This window comes from Nasonia vitripennis, chromosome 1, assembly GCF_009193385.2.
Source record: "Nasonia vitripennis strain AsymCx chromosome 1, Nvit_psr_1.1, whole genome shotgun sequence".
Lineage (NCBI taxonomy): Eukaryota > Metazoa > Arthropoda > Insecta > Hymenoptera > Pteromalidae > Nasonia > Nasonia vitripennis.
Window position 1 is genome coordinate 37,403,162 of NC_045757.1, and position 17,589 is coordinate 37,420,750.

Below are 17,589 nucleotides of genomic sequence, written 5' to 3' on the forward strand. Positions count from 1 at the left end.
CAAGGCAAATACATGCCCCCCAAGCTTTCGTCCCTTCGATTTAATCCGTGACCGTTCTTCTATAATATTTAGGCATGATCGGTTATCAATAAAAAAGTGAAAATAATTAAACGAACGATCTACAAAAAGGTAGTTGGTTTCGTTTGTTTCTGAATCCACAATGTCGTGAAAAATATTGTGAAAGCAATATACCTATGATTCCCCGACTTGCGCTTTAAATTGCCCGCGTATCAGCTGATGACATATTCATCTGTGGATGACGATCTTTTACGTCAGCATCTGAGGCGAATCGGGTACTTTTTTGGCCAGCGAAATAAGCATAGGCCAATAGGCCATACACTCCACAGAGTCCAGAGACGCCAGCGGCCAGAGTGACAGTGGCCTTTCTTATGCCGAGAAAGGACTCAAAGGAGTATTTTTTAGAACGGATTCCTATGAAGGCATTTGGGTAGCCTTAGCTTTTTAATATTTTTTAAATTAACAATTAGCTAAAATGAAACACTTAAAATGTAGTCGGATATCCCTGTGTCTGCTGGCTTTGGTGAGCTTTGGTAAGTGGATTAGATTTAACCTATATTAATCTGGGCTATTATGAATCATCATAACAAAAATTTGTCATTGATCAAGTGTTGGTAATCTAAATGATTGAATGCCTCTTATAGTTGCAGCAAATAGGATAAAAAACATGTTATATATGCCAATCGATGGAGCTGCAGCTTGTTTTCGGAGGCACAATGGAACGCATCAGTTTGGGTGTTCATGTAAGAGTTTGCGTTTACTCAATAAGTACAGTGATCAAAAAAGTTTTATAATTATATTGGAAATTTTGTTTCTGCAGCCAGTAAATCAGGTAGCGTAGGTGTGATTCACATAGTGGAAAGTATGGAAGATGTGCAGTGGCTAGAACAGAATAGCACTGCTGGACCTTACACAATAGTCCTGTCCTTTGACATGTTTAAAATGGATGTGTTAAAAAAATTCAAAGATTCACACAACGTGAATGGAGTTTTATTAACTAGAAATACAAGTTTAGAACGTCCTTCGAGTTATTCGCCAGAAGATAGTTGCCCCAATAGATATTCAGGGTTCAAGTCATGCGAAGAGCCATGGAATCCTTATGGCTCTTCGTTGCTCTTAGAAGACTGGCCTTTCCCAATGTTTTATATGCAGGTAATTTATGCAAACATTTATCTTATAAGTCTACTCAAGATTCGTAGAAAATGATGGCATCAACAAAATTGAAATTTTTTATTCTTACAGGATGAGAAAGCTCTTGAGAAGATCAAAGAATGCTACCTAAAGTACAATGCACACAATCGAGAGAAACAGGCTGAGAGATCTCTGTGTGCTATTGAAATGAAATCCTTTATGTTTGCTGCACTCAATTCAGAATCTTGCATCAGGCGGAGTACATCCAGTATCAACTTCAACCCAAATGTTTTCTGTGATCCTCTTGGTGATAGGAATATTCACTGGCCTGTAGGGCCCATTACTGATAATGTCAAGAATGTCATCATGGTCATAGCTAGACTTGACGCGAATTCTTTGTATGAAAATTTAGTACCTGGAGCTGGCAGTACAGTCACTGGATTGGTAACTTTATTAGCGACTGCCACTTATCTTCATTCTTTGAATGCTACAGTCAATAGTAAGAACCATTGTCTTAATTTCTGTTTGAAAATTGATATCGCAAAAACTCATCCTAATGCTTTTTTTTTAGATACAAATGTGGTGTTTTCATTACTAAATGGAGAATCAATGGACTACATAGGGTCCAGCAAATTAGTTTATGATCTCAAGGAAGGAACTTTTCGTTCTTTAGGCAATAAGCTTCTTAAATTTGAGCAAATTAGTCATGTCATCGAATTGGGTCAAGTCGGTGAAGGACAGCTTTACTTACACGCCAATAATTTCCAGGATAGTTCAATTTTAGCCAACGTGCAGAAAGCGCTTGGTGCAGAGGTACTGGAGAACAGCGTACCTCCAGCATCCATACAGAGTTTTCTGAAAGCGAACTCAAGCCTGCCAGCTGTCGTTATTGCCAATCATGGCAAGAACTTCGTCAACAAGTATTATAACAGCCTGTTAGATGACGCCGTAGGACTTGCGTACTCGAGGTATTATCAAATTTTATGTCTTTCTATGTTACTTGCTTTTAGTATTTATTATACTTAGCGACGAATATTTGAAATCCCAGGAATAAGTCGGAAAAGCTAACATCTAGCCTGGCAAAAATCGCGACGACGCTTGGCAATGAACTCTACCGGCTGATAACGAACAGCTCGATACCGCCCAGTACGAACACTAGCCTTGTCACTGAACTAGTGAGTGAACTGCTACCGTGCTATCTTGTGAGTGCCAGATGTCCCCTATTCCAGGCAGCCTCGCCTCCTGGTACGATTCTCCCCGACCAGGTGCTACCCATGTACGTGAGCGTCATCAGGTCCGACAACGCAGCGACTACCCTGACGGGTCAGCTGCTAGCAGTGCTTACAGGCGAGCAATATCCTCATATGAATACTAGCACTTGTCTTGAGAAGCATTTGCTCTGGATGGCTGGCAGGAATCTTAGCGGACTTTGCATCAATGCAACGGTTAATTATAGCAATGCTGTCAGTCCAGCATTTCTCATTGAAGGTGAGATTTGTTGAAAAAATGTAGTTATTATTATACATTTAAGGTATTGATTTATATGTTGGATTTGTATGCATAGGCTATAACATGAAGTCAGGTATCTACTCGACTTGGACGGAATCAGTGTGGCAGAACCTGGGCATGAGAATGCTCCTGAAACCATCAGCAGCAATGGAAAGGCTCAGTTTGATCCTGGGCAGTACAGTTGCTGGTCTGTCGTTTATCCTTGTGTGGTTCATCACTTCTCGAGCTGATACTTTGTTCAATACAGGGTGAGATATTCATTTTTGTTTTAATATCAATAGATACAGGATAAAAAATTAATGAAATGGTTTAATTTGTTGTACAGATCCGTGGATCTATAGGAATACGAGATGGATCGCATATCATTGACCAGTCCAGACTACGAAGAAAGTGAGCCTTTCATCTAAACTAGTCCAAACGTCGTGAAAGTACGCGGATGAGTACACACTTGGACGAACGTGAATCAACTTACATACTTCTCCGTTTGTTATGTAATACGGAATAACTAATTTTTTACAAAAACTTCGTTGTACCGATTGTTTCGTGCTTGAATTCCACTTAAAAAAATTGAAAATAAAACGGAGCATTTATAGGTTCTTATTCGAGTCCCGCGATAACTTCGAATTGTGTCAGTATTAGGGACGAATAAAATTTTCAGCAGTCTGATACAATATTGAAACAGACATAGCTAGGATTTTTAATAAAATTACGAAAGCAGAAGAAAAAAATTAAAAATATTTATCTCTTCGTACATTTTGAAAGATGAATCCTGTAATTATAGAGCATTTGAATCATGAAATTTATTGGTTAAGACTTTTTTATAATTAATAGAAGTTTAATAATTACTCCTCGCAGGATATTGTCAATATTTTCAGCTCTCTGACTGATTAAAGTTGGAAATAAATTTTATTTTAATATTGAAATATCATTATTTATTACAACTATTATAAATCAAACTGTGTGCGACCTGTTTATTTTTTACTACGGCTTCACTTGACAAATATTTAGTTATATTTTTTAATCTTACGAAAAATGTGGACTTTAATTTTCACATATAGAAATGTGAATAATTTGGTGATATCGATTTTTTCAATAAATTGATAATAGAATTTTTATCTTGTTGTAATCGTCATTTTGTTTCAAGTTGACAAAACATCGAAATTCATCGATTTAAAGTATAAATATGTTTGAGGTAAGAAAAATAAAACACTTATTGCAAGCGTGATGGCATTTATTATCGATAAACTTAATTAACAGGGCGTAGATTTACACGAGAGAGAATTAATTCATTCGCTTATGCCTTGCTTAATATGCGATGCGATGCGATGAAAAGTCTATGTATACGTTTAGCTTAGGACTTAAAAACTCTTAATCGGCAACTAGAAATGGTCCAAAATCTCAAGGACTATGAGCGTGTTTTTTTTAATCAATAATCGGAATACAATCGTCGTACTGTTTTCTTAAAACTAATTCAACGGAAGACCAAAATAATATACATCAAAGTATTTGAAGACTGTTTTTTGTAAAAGAAATGATCAAAGTAATAACAAAAAAGAAAAATGAAAGTAGAAGATGTGTCTCCCTTTCTGAACCATTCTTAAAATACAACTTTTTCGCCGTTTTTCTTTAAATATTTTAATCGAAATCTTAGGCAGGAGTTTTTTTCGGTGTAAACAATATACGCAATATCCTTTACTGACGCGCATACATTTCTTTTAGGACGAAATGCTTCTTTAATTATTTTTCTCCATTATTTCTCTTCTTAGACATTTATCGCTATGTTTTTACACGTGAGCACATGGACAGAGAGAGTTACAGGTCTCGTTTGATACTTTTTTTCTGTATCATCGCTTTGTATTTTATGAATTTTTGAAAAACATTTGTTTGTACTACTAACTAAATAAAATATTCATTGTTAGAGAGATGTAATAACAAATTTGGGTAATTATATTTATCTCGAATAGGTAATTGTGCAGTCGAAGAGGTTATAACATTATACGAATTATGTAAATTAATTCATTAATTTTGTAGTTAAATTAAGAATGGCAAAGTTTACGAATAATCGCATCAAATTCTTATTAAAATGCTTGAATTCATAAATCGATGATAATCGTCAGCTGAATCTTTGAATTACATTGCTTAGTCAGGTGGCTGTAACACAAATAACACACTATATTGTCACTAAGAAATTAGCCTTACCTTTTTAAAAATTGCCACATTATTTCGTATAAAATTATAACCACCACGTAATCGACATTCGCATACTTTCACATACTGAACCGAGCCTCGAAAAATCATATACGCGTATTATCAGTTTATTAAAAAAATAAAATTTCCATTTTTCTGAAACTCTCTTACTCGTAACAGAACTTTCGCTCTAAAACATTACACCTTCCGCAGCAATTTTCCTTTGCGTCTCGCTTCTTTTGTCTCTCACAACTTTTTTTCCGCATTTTTATTTTACTCATTTTTCAAGTATACAATTATTATTATGAAGTAGGAGGCTGGGCACCGCCCACCGAGTTATCACAGTTGTCTGGTGCCGCAGCACATACGTATACGTGGTTCAGCCTTAAGACCTACCTCTTAACTTCTACCGTTTAAATCTTAAACACTAAGCTTTTTTCCTTCCCTCTCATCTCTTTTCTTCGATTACATCTCTTTTGTTTAATCGAACGAGGTGCAGTTATTCCTCGATTCACCCCTTTGCTTAATTACTTAATTTTTTTCCTCATTATATTTTCACAATATTTATTGCTGGTCGTCGAATGCGGAGATTCGACTTTTTAAATTTTTGCTTACGCTCATCTGACTTTTATGCTTTATATTATTATAATATAATCGCGAGAAAAGACGCGCCAAGTATTATCATTATTGTATAGAGCTAAAAAGGAAAACAAATAGGAAGAAAGTTCTTATTCATTTTTTTCTTCTAATCTTTGAATCTCTGTACAAAAGGAATTGTTCGTAGTATTTTATTTTTTTTTCTCTACGCTATTACAACTAGGTAAAAGAGGAACAGAGCCGTTTCTTTCTAGTTGATCGCTTTTCAAGTCGCCGTATGACTTTCTTTCCTTATTTAAAAAACCGAATACTCGTATTTTGCGAAGGCAATCAAATCATCAATTGCTGAACATACTCCACTTCAGTCAAATTATAAACATAGTTATTTTTTCTCTCTTAAAATAAAGATTGTCTGTCAACTTCGCATACAATCGTGCAATTACTGCTAATCGCAAAAATAATAAACTAAAATTTAATAACAAAATCATTCAGTTGATTACTTATTTAAATAAAAAAATATATTCAGCTAGAAAATTGTTATCCATTATTTCTGTAAACAACGATTCATTCACATAGAAGATCGGGGGTTTCATCGGTTCATCGGTTTTCCAGAGCCGTCGGTTGGATTATTTGCCTCTTTCCTTTATTTTTTGCTCAAATTAATTGAAGTCAACAGTATTTTTTCTCCTCACTTCTGCATCGCAGTTAATTAATTATTCAATAATATTGATCGTATATTATTTACAGCAGTGCACCGAAGAAGCCGAGGGGGATACACTTATTCATTTATGGATTCAATTCTTATTTGCTCGCTCTCCGTCGCAGCTTCTGGGTGCATCCACAAAAGACGACACTTAGAATTTAAAAATATAATCATTATATATACTTTTACATATTTCAAATAGCGTTTATATAATTAATATCATTATTTGTTGATTTTAAAAAATTTTTTAAATTAATTTATTTTGCTTTACCATCATTGTTTCGTTAAGGTGTCCGAGGCGACGAAATTACGTACGATCATGTTTGTGCCTCGAGTTGCTCGAGTGTGAAAGTTGTCTGTCGAGTCGTGCAAGCGAGTCAAAGCTTAGGTTACAACTAGAAGTACGTATACATCTGACTTCATATAAATATGTATATTATAACTATATGACTACTTTGTGAGTATACAAGAGTTTTTAAAAAATTCATCGAGATCAGCCTTAAGTAAATTTTACGTACATATAATATGTTTTTTAACAGCATTTGCCTAGATTTTGAGAAAAAAAATCTTCGCGAGCACGTTCGCACCTAGACAAGTTCCACACCCGGCACTGAGCGCAATCATAAATAACCTTTTAATTTATTAATTCGCCCCGTGATCACTTTTTCAATATTATCGTTATCATCGTCGTCGTCATCAGCACAATTATTATTATAATTATTATTAGTATTATTATCTTGGAGGGACAGCATTTTTGCTGCGTCACGACGATGAGCTGCAGAGCTGATCAAAGAGACTATGGCGTGGAAGTTACCACACTCTTTACAATTATTACATGGCACAATGAAAGTGATACCTATTTTCATTTCTTTTTTTAATAGCTTAATCGTTACAGTACGATGGCTATCAGCTTTTACCATCCTATCATCTTCGTTTTTATTTTAATTTTTTAATATATTTTATATTTGGTGTTCTATCGACGAGTATAACTTATGAGAGTGGGACACTTCTCTATGAAAGATCTCAAGGAGAAGCACAATTTTACAATCAGAACCAAATACATTCGGCATAGAAAATCAAGATGTACTTGTTATATATGAATTATACTAGTCTACAACTAGTCGTATACGATTCTTTACGTAACTATATTGAATAAGTAATATAGTTACACAGTTGCGTATAGATAAATAGTTACATATAATTCATATATAAATTACGTATACTGACTGAATAAACAAGTTTGTAGGAACTTATCATTAAAAAATATAGTGGTCATGAGGTTTATCGTGTATCTGAGGCAAAAGTGAAATTATATATTCAACACACTACCATTGTCATCTAGAAGAAAAAAAAAAATTTTCTCTTCAAGCCCGAAGAGATTACGTCTGTCTTATGCGCTAACGGAGTTGTTCTATAACCGAAACACGAGAAAAACCGCGTGTTCGAGAACTGGCTTTAAGGAAGTCAAGGATATACGAAATGCATTGCAAAACCATGTTGTTGTCTATGTAAAATTGAACACAGATAACGAAAGACTATCAAATTAATTTTAATAATAAACATTATCTTTCGCAACATGAATAAATCATAAAAATTACAATCCATAAACGCAAAATAATAATGATTGATGGACGAGCGGTATCACATTCAATTGATAATATTAAGAATTGGCGGAAACAATAATCGCACGCAAGTCTCCTGAGTAGTGAAAATTGTAAACGCTTAAGCTTTATCCGTTTCAGAAGTAAAAAAGCCGTACCTGTTTGTATATAATGACTATATACGCGCGAAAATCGAGCGCAATGGTGAGAATGCAAAAACTGTACAAGTTTTGGCAGATCGATAGTGTCAATCTTGATGTATACATATACATAATATTAACACAGTCAAAAGAAGTAACATTATAGGAGAGTCAGTATATCAATGATTTTAAAAGCGTAATAGTCGTAGCTAGTTATCATACTTTTCTTTTTCTTCGTATTTCAAGGCGCTTCTGCTGGAAGGTTTTAAGAACAAAGGTATACCAAAATAGGCAGCATGTTGATGAAATATATCTTGCGAGAATTATGCAAGGAGCATTAGATTTCGTAATTCGAAGTTTTGTTGAAATACTGAGCTGTAAAACGATAAAATAACCTTGCAGCAGCTAAGTTATCGTTATACAGACTTTCGTTGCGTGTACTATTGACTACAAAATCTGCAAAAGTCGCTATTGCATGGTTGAATAAATAACCAACAATCAACATACTGCCCTCTCAGACGAGGCTCGCGCAATATTCTAGCGTTCGTACATCACATATCTCGTATACGCAGTTCACCAAACTAGGCATTCAAAATTCTTAATGTATACACTATAGCGTCTCCTCCCGTTTAGTCGTATGTATATTATAGAGTCGTCGAAGCTTAAGAACACCGAGAAAGTACACAGGTAAAAATAAGGAAGAGTAACACAAGGAAGTAACGGGAGTCCGAGACAACAATACAAGTCCGCATGCACGCAGACACACACGATAAGAGCGTGATAACTTCTAATCGAGTAGATAATCCCTGATGATTTTCGCAAGAATAGTTTTTTTACGTATCTGACAGTTAAAGCGAAATCTACCCTCGAATACCTTAATACTGTAAAGAGCGACGCTATCTCGTGGGGCATGGAGAGGTGTACGCAAGGAGGCTCGACGAGGTCAGTGAGCAAAAGGCTTCGTCTCTTCGATATCGATACCACCGTCCTCGCTATCCTCATCGTCGTCTTCTTCAACCTTGGTTTCTAGATCGCCACCACCCAGACCTGCGACGATTGAAAATTCTACGTTTAAACGCAACTTTTTTAAACATGAAACAGTAAATAAAAATGATTGTCTTACTAACCGGAGTAAGCACCCTCGGCATCGCTCGACCCGTTGGACTCGCTGCCCGAGTCCTCGGATTGCCAGTCAGCCTGTTGCTGCTTACCGGCGCCCCGAGGCTTCGAGCGCTGCTTTGAAGAGCCGCTGACGCTTCCACTGCTACTTCCAGTAGTTCTGATTTGGGGCTGAGGCTGCTGCGAATTGAGCGACGGCGGCTGGGATTGGATTAAAGGGTCCGTACTGCCAGCCCCATCCAACATCGGTTGCAGTATACGTCGGCGAGCATTGATGAACCAGTTGTTCACCTGGAGAAGCGTAAGGTTTGTATCGTTGGCTATTTGGCGTTTCTCGTCCTCCGTTGGGTAGGGATGCTGCAATAACAAATTTCACTCGTAACCTACCTACCTCCAATACACTTGGATGCCTCTTTTTGTTTAACACTAAATGTAATAACTTTGGTTCTCAAAGTTGAAAATAAAATTGGAAAACAAAGCTACTTTTCTCATCGAAACAATACGGCACAGTGTAGGACACAACAATAATGGAAATATGAAACATCGAGCAATTATTCCAAATTGAATTACAGGACGATTGGACAAATACTAACGACTAAATGCTGGAACAACCATGCGCGCATGATGTTGGTAGCTTGCTTGGGAAGGACACCCCTTTTGGGCTTTGTTTTCCTGCCACTGAGCGAGCCAACGCCAGCCGCAGCAGCGACGCCGCAAGCCTCTTCATCGTCCTCGCTCTGCATAGACGACGGAGAGCCTGCAACAGTAATATCTAACACGATTGTCCCGGTCAATCTATACGTACTCTCCACAATGCCCCATTTTCATTCCACAATTTTAGTATCTCGCTAATGAATTTCGTTAGTCGGTAAGAACGAAGAAGGACGTTAGTGAAAGAGGTAGAGATGAAGGATGGCGAATACCATCAACGGGTTACATTTATATTCAGATTAGCCGAAGGAGGATGAAATGTCAATTCTAACCACCAAAGCCTCGTTTGTTATGCAACGCAGCGATTCCCACAAATTCAAATTCATTCTTCCTTCCTTGCACTGCGAACAGTCCCCAGTAGCTCGCTTCTTCGACGTAAACTCTGCTGCGAGGTGGTAGTGCACGAATGCTCGTCGAATCAAAGCTTAATGGATCCATCTCTATAAATCGGAACAACGGCACAGGCACATTCATTCGCAGAATACAGCTCTCGTTAGTATGATGAGATTGTGGCGTGGGAGTGATAGGTTAATTCGTCTCATTCATTGTAGCTTTGATCGGCGTACTGATGTGCATCCTTGGATTGTATATAAAATCGCGCGCTTGTCAAACAGTACGTCGATCAAGCCCGAACCCATAGCACCCCCATTGACATTGGGCAAATCCTTGAACGTTCCGTCAGCGGTCGAAAAAGGAGAATCCCTACCTTGGCCGAGGTACATGTCGTTGACGGGGGCGTGAGCCCCGATCTGCGAGAGAGGTGTACTGCCATGAACGCTGGGAGGCGAAGGCCGGTCCTCCGGGTCGTCGGAGTAGGTGCGCTTACGCTTGTTGTGGGGCTGCAGACTGGCTGCGCTGCCGCCACCCGAGGAAGAGGAGGACCTCGCCGAGGAGGGCCGATTGCACTGCTGCTGGTGCTGTTGCTGCTGCAGCTGTTGGAGATCGCCCAGGAGCTGGTGTCGACTGCCGCTGCTGCCGTTCTCCGAGGGAACCTCAGGGCGACCGCTCACTCGGAGTCCGTTAGCTCCCGACTCAACATCATTGCCTGTAGATGACAGCACCTGGCAAATATATGTTGCAGCTAGCTGTCAGAGAGCAGGGGTCGGGGTTCTAACTGGCCGTAGCTTACAAGAGGCGCGCACGGTCCGCGTTAGTTTGTTATGCTTTTTGTTAGTAGAGATTAATTGAATTGAAATTTCTCAAAGGAATAACCCTTCAGTAGCTACTCTCAATCAATTTAGAGTACGAGAGACTTCATTACAGAGGTGATGATTATAGTTATGGAAAACAAGAATCGCGAGCAGAGTCACAGCTGAGAGAACTGGCAGACCCTGCTACTCCGCTAGACCGCAGGCGCGACCGAATCCCCGTAATTCAAAGATTTCCATCGATAATTCAAAACTCCGAATCCGATATTGGCGAAATGACTGCCGAGAAAACTTCCAGCCCATCGATCCGCGCAAAAAGAAGAGCGCGATTGGCACTCTCGAGCGCCGAAAATTTTCAATGACTCTACAACTCCCCCCGTCAAAAGTTTCTTCAGCGGCGTACAACGACAATACGTAAGAGCGGCAATAAAACGCAGGCGTATACATCATCCTGCGCACAATGCGTCTAACGGTGTGCTAAGAGAAAATCATTCGCCGTTTCCGCGACGCGTATGCCATGCATAGAGCCTCGGCGCGCCTCTCCGTACCATCGGGATGTCTACTCGGACTTGTCGAGAGGAGCAAGGATCAAACGTTTGCTTTGTGTACGTGTGAGGACATCCATGTGGGCGTATGCGTACATCGTGTACAAAAGAGTTTCGAGGACAAAGGATAGAGAGAGAGAGAGAGAGAGAGAAAAAGCGAGCGACGCATTGGAAACTAAAAGGATTAATAAATTTGGAAGATCCCGACTCCCCCGTTTTAAAGTGACCTTTTTAATTTTTAATTTATGCGTGAATCATTTTTACGCCGTTAAAGACTGCTGTTTGATGCCAAAAATATGCCAGATTAGGAATAATATTGTCTATTGTCAGGAGAGCACAATAGAAGATATTCCTGCAGTAGGGAGCGTTGAAAATTTAATAACCCTTTTTTCATTGCGCCGCGTCGACAAAGGCTGCCGGTGCACAGGTGTTTGTTTATTGGAGAGCGTGCCGCTGGTGGAATTGAAGCGCTTATAAATGTGCAATTATAAATATACATGAAATATACATGATTATTAGAATGTTAAGAGAACGAAAAGAAGAGTGGAAAGCGGAGGAGATTTTGCGCGGTCTTGGAGCAGCGTCGAGAACCGCGCAAAAACTTTCGGACCCATCACCTCCAAAATAAAAGAGAAGGAGAAGAAGAAAAAAATCAACGACCACTCAGCCGAGGTGTCTAACCTGCAGGGGACTGCTGCCGTTGCTTCCGCTCGACGGCGCCATGCCGTCGTGTCCGCCGCCTGCCCCGTGATGGCTGTAGTCGCTGCGCAGCAGATTCTCGCTCTGCATCTTGCCCTTCAGACAGGTTATGTAACGGTTGCAGAAGTCCTTGCAGAGCTCCTGCACCTTCTCCAGCTCCAGAAGGTGGATCCGCAGCACCTGGATGGCCTTGATCATCTGCGCTCGCGAAGAAAAATCGCGCTTGGTTAATCGCCGAAATAAGCGAGGATCTCGCGCGATCGCTCCTTTGTTTTTTTATTTTTTATTTTTTATTTTTTATTTTTTATTTTTTATTGTAAATAATCGCGGATTTTGTCCGTGAAACTTTGCCGATCACGCGGAGCCGCCTGCACAAGGCGCCAGAGTTAAGAGCGTATGGTCATTAAACGCGCAAAGTTGCATTCGAAGTTGCCGGCGTAAAGGATTAAAACGCGATACGCCGGGATTGCGCGAGCATAAAACTCGGCGGCGTCTAAAGCCAATGCGGGATTAAAATAGGTAGCCGGGCTAAGGGAATTTTATACTTTAAAAGGGGAAATTTGCATCTTATAAGAATTCCTCTCGCAGAGCCCGGCTGAGGCGATAAAAAGTTGGAGGCGCTCTTTTTGAAAATTCGCGGCGCCCTTTGTTCGGTATCCGGTGAAAGTCGAACCAATTGCGCGAGCTTCTTATTCCGGAATTTACATGATTACTCACCAGGCCGTCAATCTCGGGGTCATTGATCAAGAAGGGCTTTCGATCCCTCTCCTGGTGCTGGACAAACGCCTGTATGTCCATGTTGAAGCTCTCGCTGTTGGAGTTGTCGGAGCTCTGCGTCGCCTGCTCGCATCTCTCGAAGAGCAGGGCGAGTAGGGGGAAGAGCGGGTGCTTGTAGACGGCGCGTTTGTCCGCCTCGAATTGCGCCTGGTCCTGGTGCGACGCGTAATCGGCTACCCCGCTGGCAGGGTCCTGATCGTAGCCAGGGGTCACCATGGCTAGCGCCACCGCGGTGCTGCCCTCTTGCATCCTATCATTCCTCATGGGGAGCGCCCGACGACCTCACCATCATCGGACACGCGGGACACTGCCTGAGGATGCGGGATCCGCTCGCTTTTCCGGCGATTGGCTCTCTGCCCTGAAACGACGACACAATTTTCTTGTAGTGGCATGAAATAACGAGGAGTGAACGGGGAATGCGCCTGTGCGCCACCTGTCGGCGGATCGCATTTTGATAAAAAGGGCGTCGATCTCGATTCGCGGCGCGAATGCAGCTTTATCCCCGCACGCGTATAGCGCACGCTCCGCCGAACGCGCTTTACACACGCCAGCAGCAGCAGCAGCAGCGAGAGAGAGAGAGAAAGAGAGAAAGCCGAGAAGCAGCCGGCGCACGCAACGGGAGAGGCGCCGAACGAGCGCTACTGCATTTAAATGTCATCATTAGAAGCTTTTGCTGTCGCCGCCGCCGCTGCCGCGTCGGCTTCTTCTTCTTCTTCTTCTTCTTCTTTCAGGCTCGACGACGTCGCGCGCGTGCCCGTTAAAAGAGAGAGAGAGAGAGGGAGCTTTCGTAAAAATTCCTGAGTGGATTTGAATTTTTGCGCGAGGGGGATTTATGCCGGGTGGAATTTCGAGTGAACGCCGAGCGGTATTCGAGATTGAAATTGAATTTCGCTCGATTTCTGCGAAGCGAAAAACAGGGTCGCCTATTAATCAGCGGCAAACTCGAAAACTCGCTCAGTCGCGCCCGGGCGATGAATTATAGAAGGCCCGCAAACTCCCCGAAAAATGACTTTCTGCACTCGTTACGCAGATACAGGCTTCAATTTTTAAAGCTCCCCGCGCAAACAGCGAGATATACACACGCGGCAAAAGTGTCTGCGCTCAGAGCAGAGTAGAGTAGGCAGGTACACCAGCGCGGTTCGGCTCCGCAGAGGATTCGCGCGCGCTCGAGAGAGAGAGAGAGAGAGAGAGAACGCCTTCGCCGCGTGAATAAGTAAAGCCCGCGAGTGGGAGCTGGGCACGTGACGAAAAGGAGGAAAAAAAGAGAAAGAGAGAGAGAGAGACTCTCGCTGGCTGCTTTGGCGCACGTACGAGTTTTGTTTGTGTTTCATTTTTTTCCCCCGACTTCCGCGGCTTTTGGCTTTTGGAAGTGTCCTCGTCTATGATCTGGATGCGCTTTTGAAAAATTTAGGAACGAAGGCGTGTATTTTCTACGCTGCAACAAATAATCAAACGAATCGGCTCGAAACTTTGAAACCCAACGCCGCTCTCCACGGCCGATGCATTTTTTTAATTAAAAGAATTTTCGCACAATGCAGCAATTCAAGCGCGCCTCTCTCTCCGGACAAGCGAAACTCGTTAACTGAAAAAACGCCAGCGTTTATTTTTACAGGCGAAAAAGCATTAAGCTCTCGTCTGAATTCGTCGATCATCCGCGAAAAATTAGCGACGGCTCGCGAGAAACTCGCCGATGTCGCACGCACATAATTTCGTTTCGTGCGAAACTCTCGCGGCCGAATCAATCGGCATTCAGCCGAGAGACTAGACGCGTGCGTGCATGTACGTACAGGTAAATCAGTTACAGTACGCCGAGAGCGTGACTGACGTTCGTTGGGAAAAATCAGACGGCTATTCGCGACTCTTTTTTCGAGGTGACGGTATCGCTGTCTTCGCGGGCGTATGACGTGCGTGAGCGGAGTACGCAGGTTGTTGATTGCGGAGTTTAATTGTAGTGCTTTGGCAGTTTTTTTTTTTTTTTTTTTTTTTTTTTGCCAAGAGTCTAGTGGCGTTACGCGAACAGTGTATCGTTGTCGGCCAACGTTTTTTCCGAAGACTATCCCGAAATCCCTCTTCGAAAAAAGCCGGCGTTTCAGCATCGCGCAATAAAGCACACGCAGCGCCTATAAAATCGAAAAAGAGCAGGAGGATCCGAAAAGCCAATAAAGCAGCAGCGCGGTAAAAATCCGAGAATCTTCTCTACACAAGCCGCACGGCCTCTTGGAAAAATGAAGAAAAACGAAAGTATAGAAGAGAGAGAGAGAGACTGGCCCGTGTATCCGCAGGAGGACGAGTATAGCCGAGGCGCCATTACTCGCAAGTGGCGCTCGCCGACGCACCGCAGATCTCTCTCTCTCTCTCTCTCTCTCTCTCTCTCTCTCTCTCTCTCTCTCTCTCTCTCTCTCTCTCTCTCTCTCTCTCTCTCTCTCCGCAGCCGATATTTATCGCGAGAGGCGTGCTAGGTGGGAGTTTCATTTATAAATATTAGCGCTGACGGGGACGAGGTCAGGTTTTTGTCGGAATGGTCGATTGCACGAACTGCATTTGGCTTCAATACGCGAGTATAGGTTTTACTCGTTTAGATTTCAAACAACAACGCGTCAAATTCGTCAAACCGGTAAAACGCGCGCGCGCGGACGGCGCATCAGAGATCACGAATTTACCGCTCTGTGCGCTCGGCTAATGGCGAAACGCGCGCGAAGGGTCGCGAAATTGCCTTCGTTTGCTTCTTTGCTCTCGCTCGCTCGCGCTTGTTTGCTTTTGTTCCACGAGTGCTGTAGCGCCTATTCCTCCGCCGCTCTTTCGCTCTCTCGAGCCATAATTACTCTCATAAACTTTATTTAAGAGATAGGGGGACAGCAGCCAGGGGATGTGCCGCGGAATATTGACGTTTCGCGTTGCTGCGCGCTTTGCCGTACTTTTCTCTCCGGCAATTAGCGGGAATCCGGAGATTAAATTCATTTATTGGCCGACTCCGCGCCAAAATTACTGCTTTATATGTTTAGAGCGCGCGCGCGCGCGCGCGCGCGCGCGAGTCACTTTTGTTCAATAAACGATTTTCCGGGTAATCGACGAGCGATTGCTTATCGGGGATGCTCCCCGTGTTGAAAGGCGTAAAATTAAAATCGAAGCCGTAAAGCCCCGGGTCCGTCGTAATTCAATAAATTATTTCAGCGCGACGATGGTATCATCGCATCAGGCGCAGTAAATCATAAAATTGAAGCGAAGGAAAGCGTTAGCGCCGCCCAACGGCTGTCAGGTCTAAAGCGATTTGTTTACTCTCGGCATTCTCTCGGTCAAAGACACCGACAAGATATACGACCTCGGAAAGCGTTTCACCGGCGACGAGGATCTACTCACCTCTAACTTTATGTACTGCAGAGAGCCGTCGTGTATAGCTGTATGTATGTGCAGGGGAGAGAGAAGCTGTCGTGAGAGCTCTATATGTATATATGTATAGCGCGCGGCCGTAAATTCAGCGCGAACGCCTCTTTACGGGCGTCGAGCGATTTGTCATGTAATGAGCAGTCGAGTCGAGAGCGCTGCATGTGTTGGCATGTATGTGCGGAGTAGGCTATATGCAATAGCGAGACACGCGGTTTTGTTTTGGACACTGCTCGATATTCGCGCGCACGTGGTTCTGGAAAACGATTTTTTTCCTCTCTCAAGTTTCAACGAACGTTCACTTTGTCTCGCGGGAGATAGGAGGTGTTGCGTGAAAAAACAAGGAAACAGAGAACGGAGAGCACGCAAGTATTTTTACAGTGAGAAAAAAGAATGAGACAGCTTCGTGCAACCGGTGAAATTTGTCTCGTAAACGAGGCGTCACGAAGACCCAATCATATTCCACTTGAGCCGACGCCGTCGAATAGCAGTCCTTCAGAAGACGCATCAATTCGGAAGAATTGAAAAAGTGTATTTATAACCGGTGGCAGAAAGAGGAGCTTTCAATTGCCGCTATTACATTACTGCCGCACGAGTCTCTTTACGAGCTTCACACTCGAATAAATTACATACGTATACGCGTCGTCGATAGCCTTTTACGAAGGTGCTTCCGATTCGTTATACGCTCGCAGTAATTTCTGCCATTATTATGAACGAGCGACACTTTTTGCTCCGACGTCCATTGGTTATTGATTCACGTGACGATAATATACGAGAGGAACAACTCGCGCTGTGATTTCGCCAATTTATGATATAGAGAAGCTCGAATTACGTAAGGCCAGCCGCAGTTAGTTCTGGAGAGATAGTTTAGGGGCCATTGCGCGGGAGAGAGAAACTTATATCCCGTTTGGTTTGCAAACATTGGCTCACGTGTGCTAGATCGTCATAAATGTCAAACGCGAAATTCGATACGGGGGAAGAGCGTTTGCCGATATCGCCGGTGTCTGGAAAATTAAAATTCGAACAACAACTACGTGTTCTCTGATTAAAGGCATATTGTTTATTGAACCGTCGTTCGTTATGAAGCTGTAAGTAATCCCTCTATTATGGCGTTAACATTCTACTTATAGTTTCAGTTTGGAGCAGATGGATATATCTGTCAAAATATTTTCATTATCGCAATAAAAGAGAAACAAAACACGAGGATGTTTTCCTGAAGCGATGAGAACCTTCCCAAAGCCAAACCAGCTCCCCTTAACGGAATACAAACAAACAGCCAAAACAAGTCCCTTTCGAGGCAGAAAAAAAAAGGAATCTCCTGCG

At 42.1% G+C, this 17,589-nt stretch overlaps 2 protein-coding genes across 10 annotated transcripts in view; one reads left to right on the forward strand and one right to left on the reverse strand.

Moving 5' to 3' along the window:
* Positions 1-137: 137 nt before the first annotated feature.
* LOC100116971 (nicastrin) lies at positions 138-3,773 on the forward strand. The gene is made up of 8 exons (XM_016989318.3): positions 138-551; positions 663-761; positions 839-1,170; positions 1,261-1,648; positions 1,721-2,117; positions 2,198-2,637; positions 2,714-2,906; positions 2,984-3,773. Exons 1-8 carry the CDS (start codon positions 494-496, stop codon positions 2,997-2,999), a joined length of 1,923 nt encoding a protein of 640 aa, XP_016844807.1. The 5' UTR covers positions 138-493; the 3' UTR covers positions 3,000-3,773.
* Positions 3,774-3,871: 98 nt separating this feature from the next.
* The window catches only part of LOC100116934 (homeobox protein PKNOX1), a 15,231-nt gene continuing 1,513 nt past the window's right edge, over positions 3,872-17,589 (reverse strand). For 3 of the 9 annotated variants that reach the window (XM_031920803.2, XM_031920802.2, XM_031920804.2), the window contains 7 exons: positions 12,826-13,243; positions 12,091-12,306; positions 10,423-10,777; positions 9,989-10,156; positions 9,599-9,777; positions 9,014-9,362; positions 5,581-8,951 (listed from right to left, as the gene is read on the reverse strand). In XM_031920803.2, the coding sequence (XP_031776663.1) occupies positions 8,830-8,951; positions 9,014-9,362; positions 9,599-9,777; positions 9,989-10,156; positions 10,423-10,777; positions 12,091-12,306; positions 12,826-13,149 (1,713 nt within the window). In that variant the 5' untranslated portion in view covers positions 13,150-13,243 and the 3' untranslated portion in view covers positions 5,581-8,829. Of the gene's footprint in view, positions 8,952-9,013; positions 9,363-9,598; positions 9,778-9,988; positions 10,157-10,422; positions 10,778-12,090; positions 12,307-12,825; positions 13,244-17,589 lie in introns of all 9 variants that reach the window. The other 6 variants (XM_032600490.1, XM_032600489.1, XM_031920805.2 and 3 more) reach the window with 5 other exon arrangements.

What these genes read in the sequence shown, in the direction of transcription:
- LOC100116971 (XM_016989318.3), top strand. Translation starts at nt 494, where the DNA reads ATGAAACACTTAAAATGTAGTCGGATATCCCTGTGTCTGCTGGCTTTG. An exon ending in GCTGGCTTTGGTGAGCTTTG is followed by an intron (nt 552 to 662) that starts GTAAGTGGATTA and finishes TGCCTCTTATAG; the next exon opens with TTGCAGCAAATAGGATAAAA. An exon ending in GTAGGACTTGCGTACTCGAG is followed by an intron (nt 2,118 to 2,197) that starts GTATTATCAAAT and finishes TTGAAATCCCAG; the next exon opens with GAATAAGTCGGAAAAGCTAA.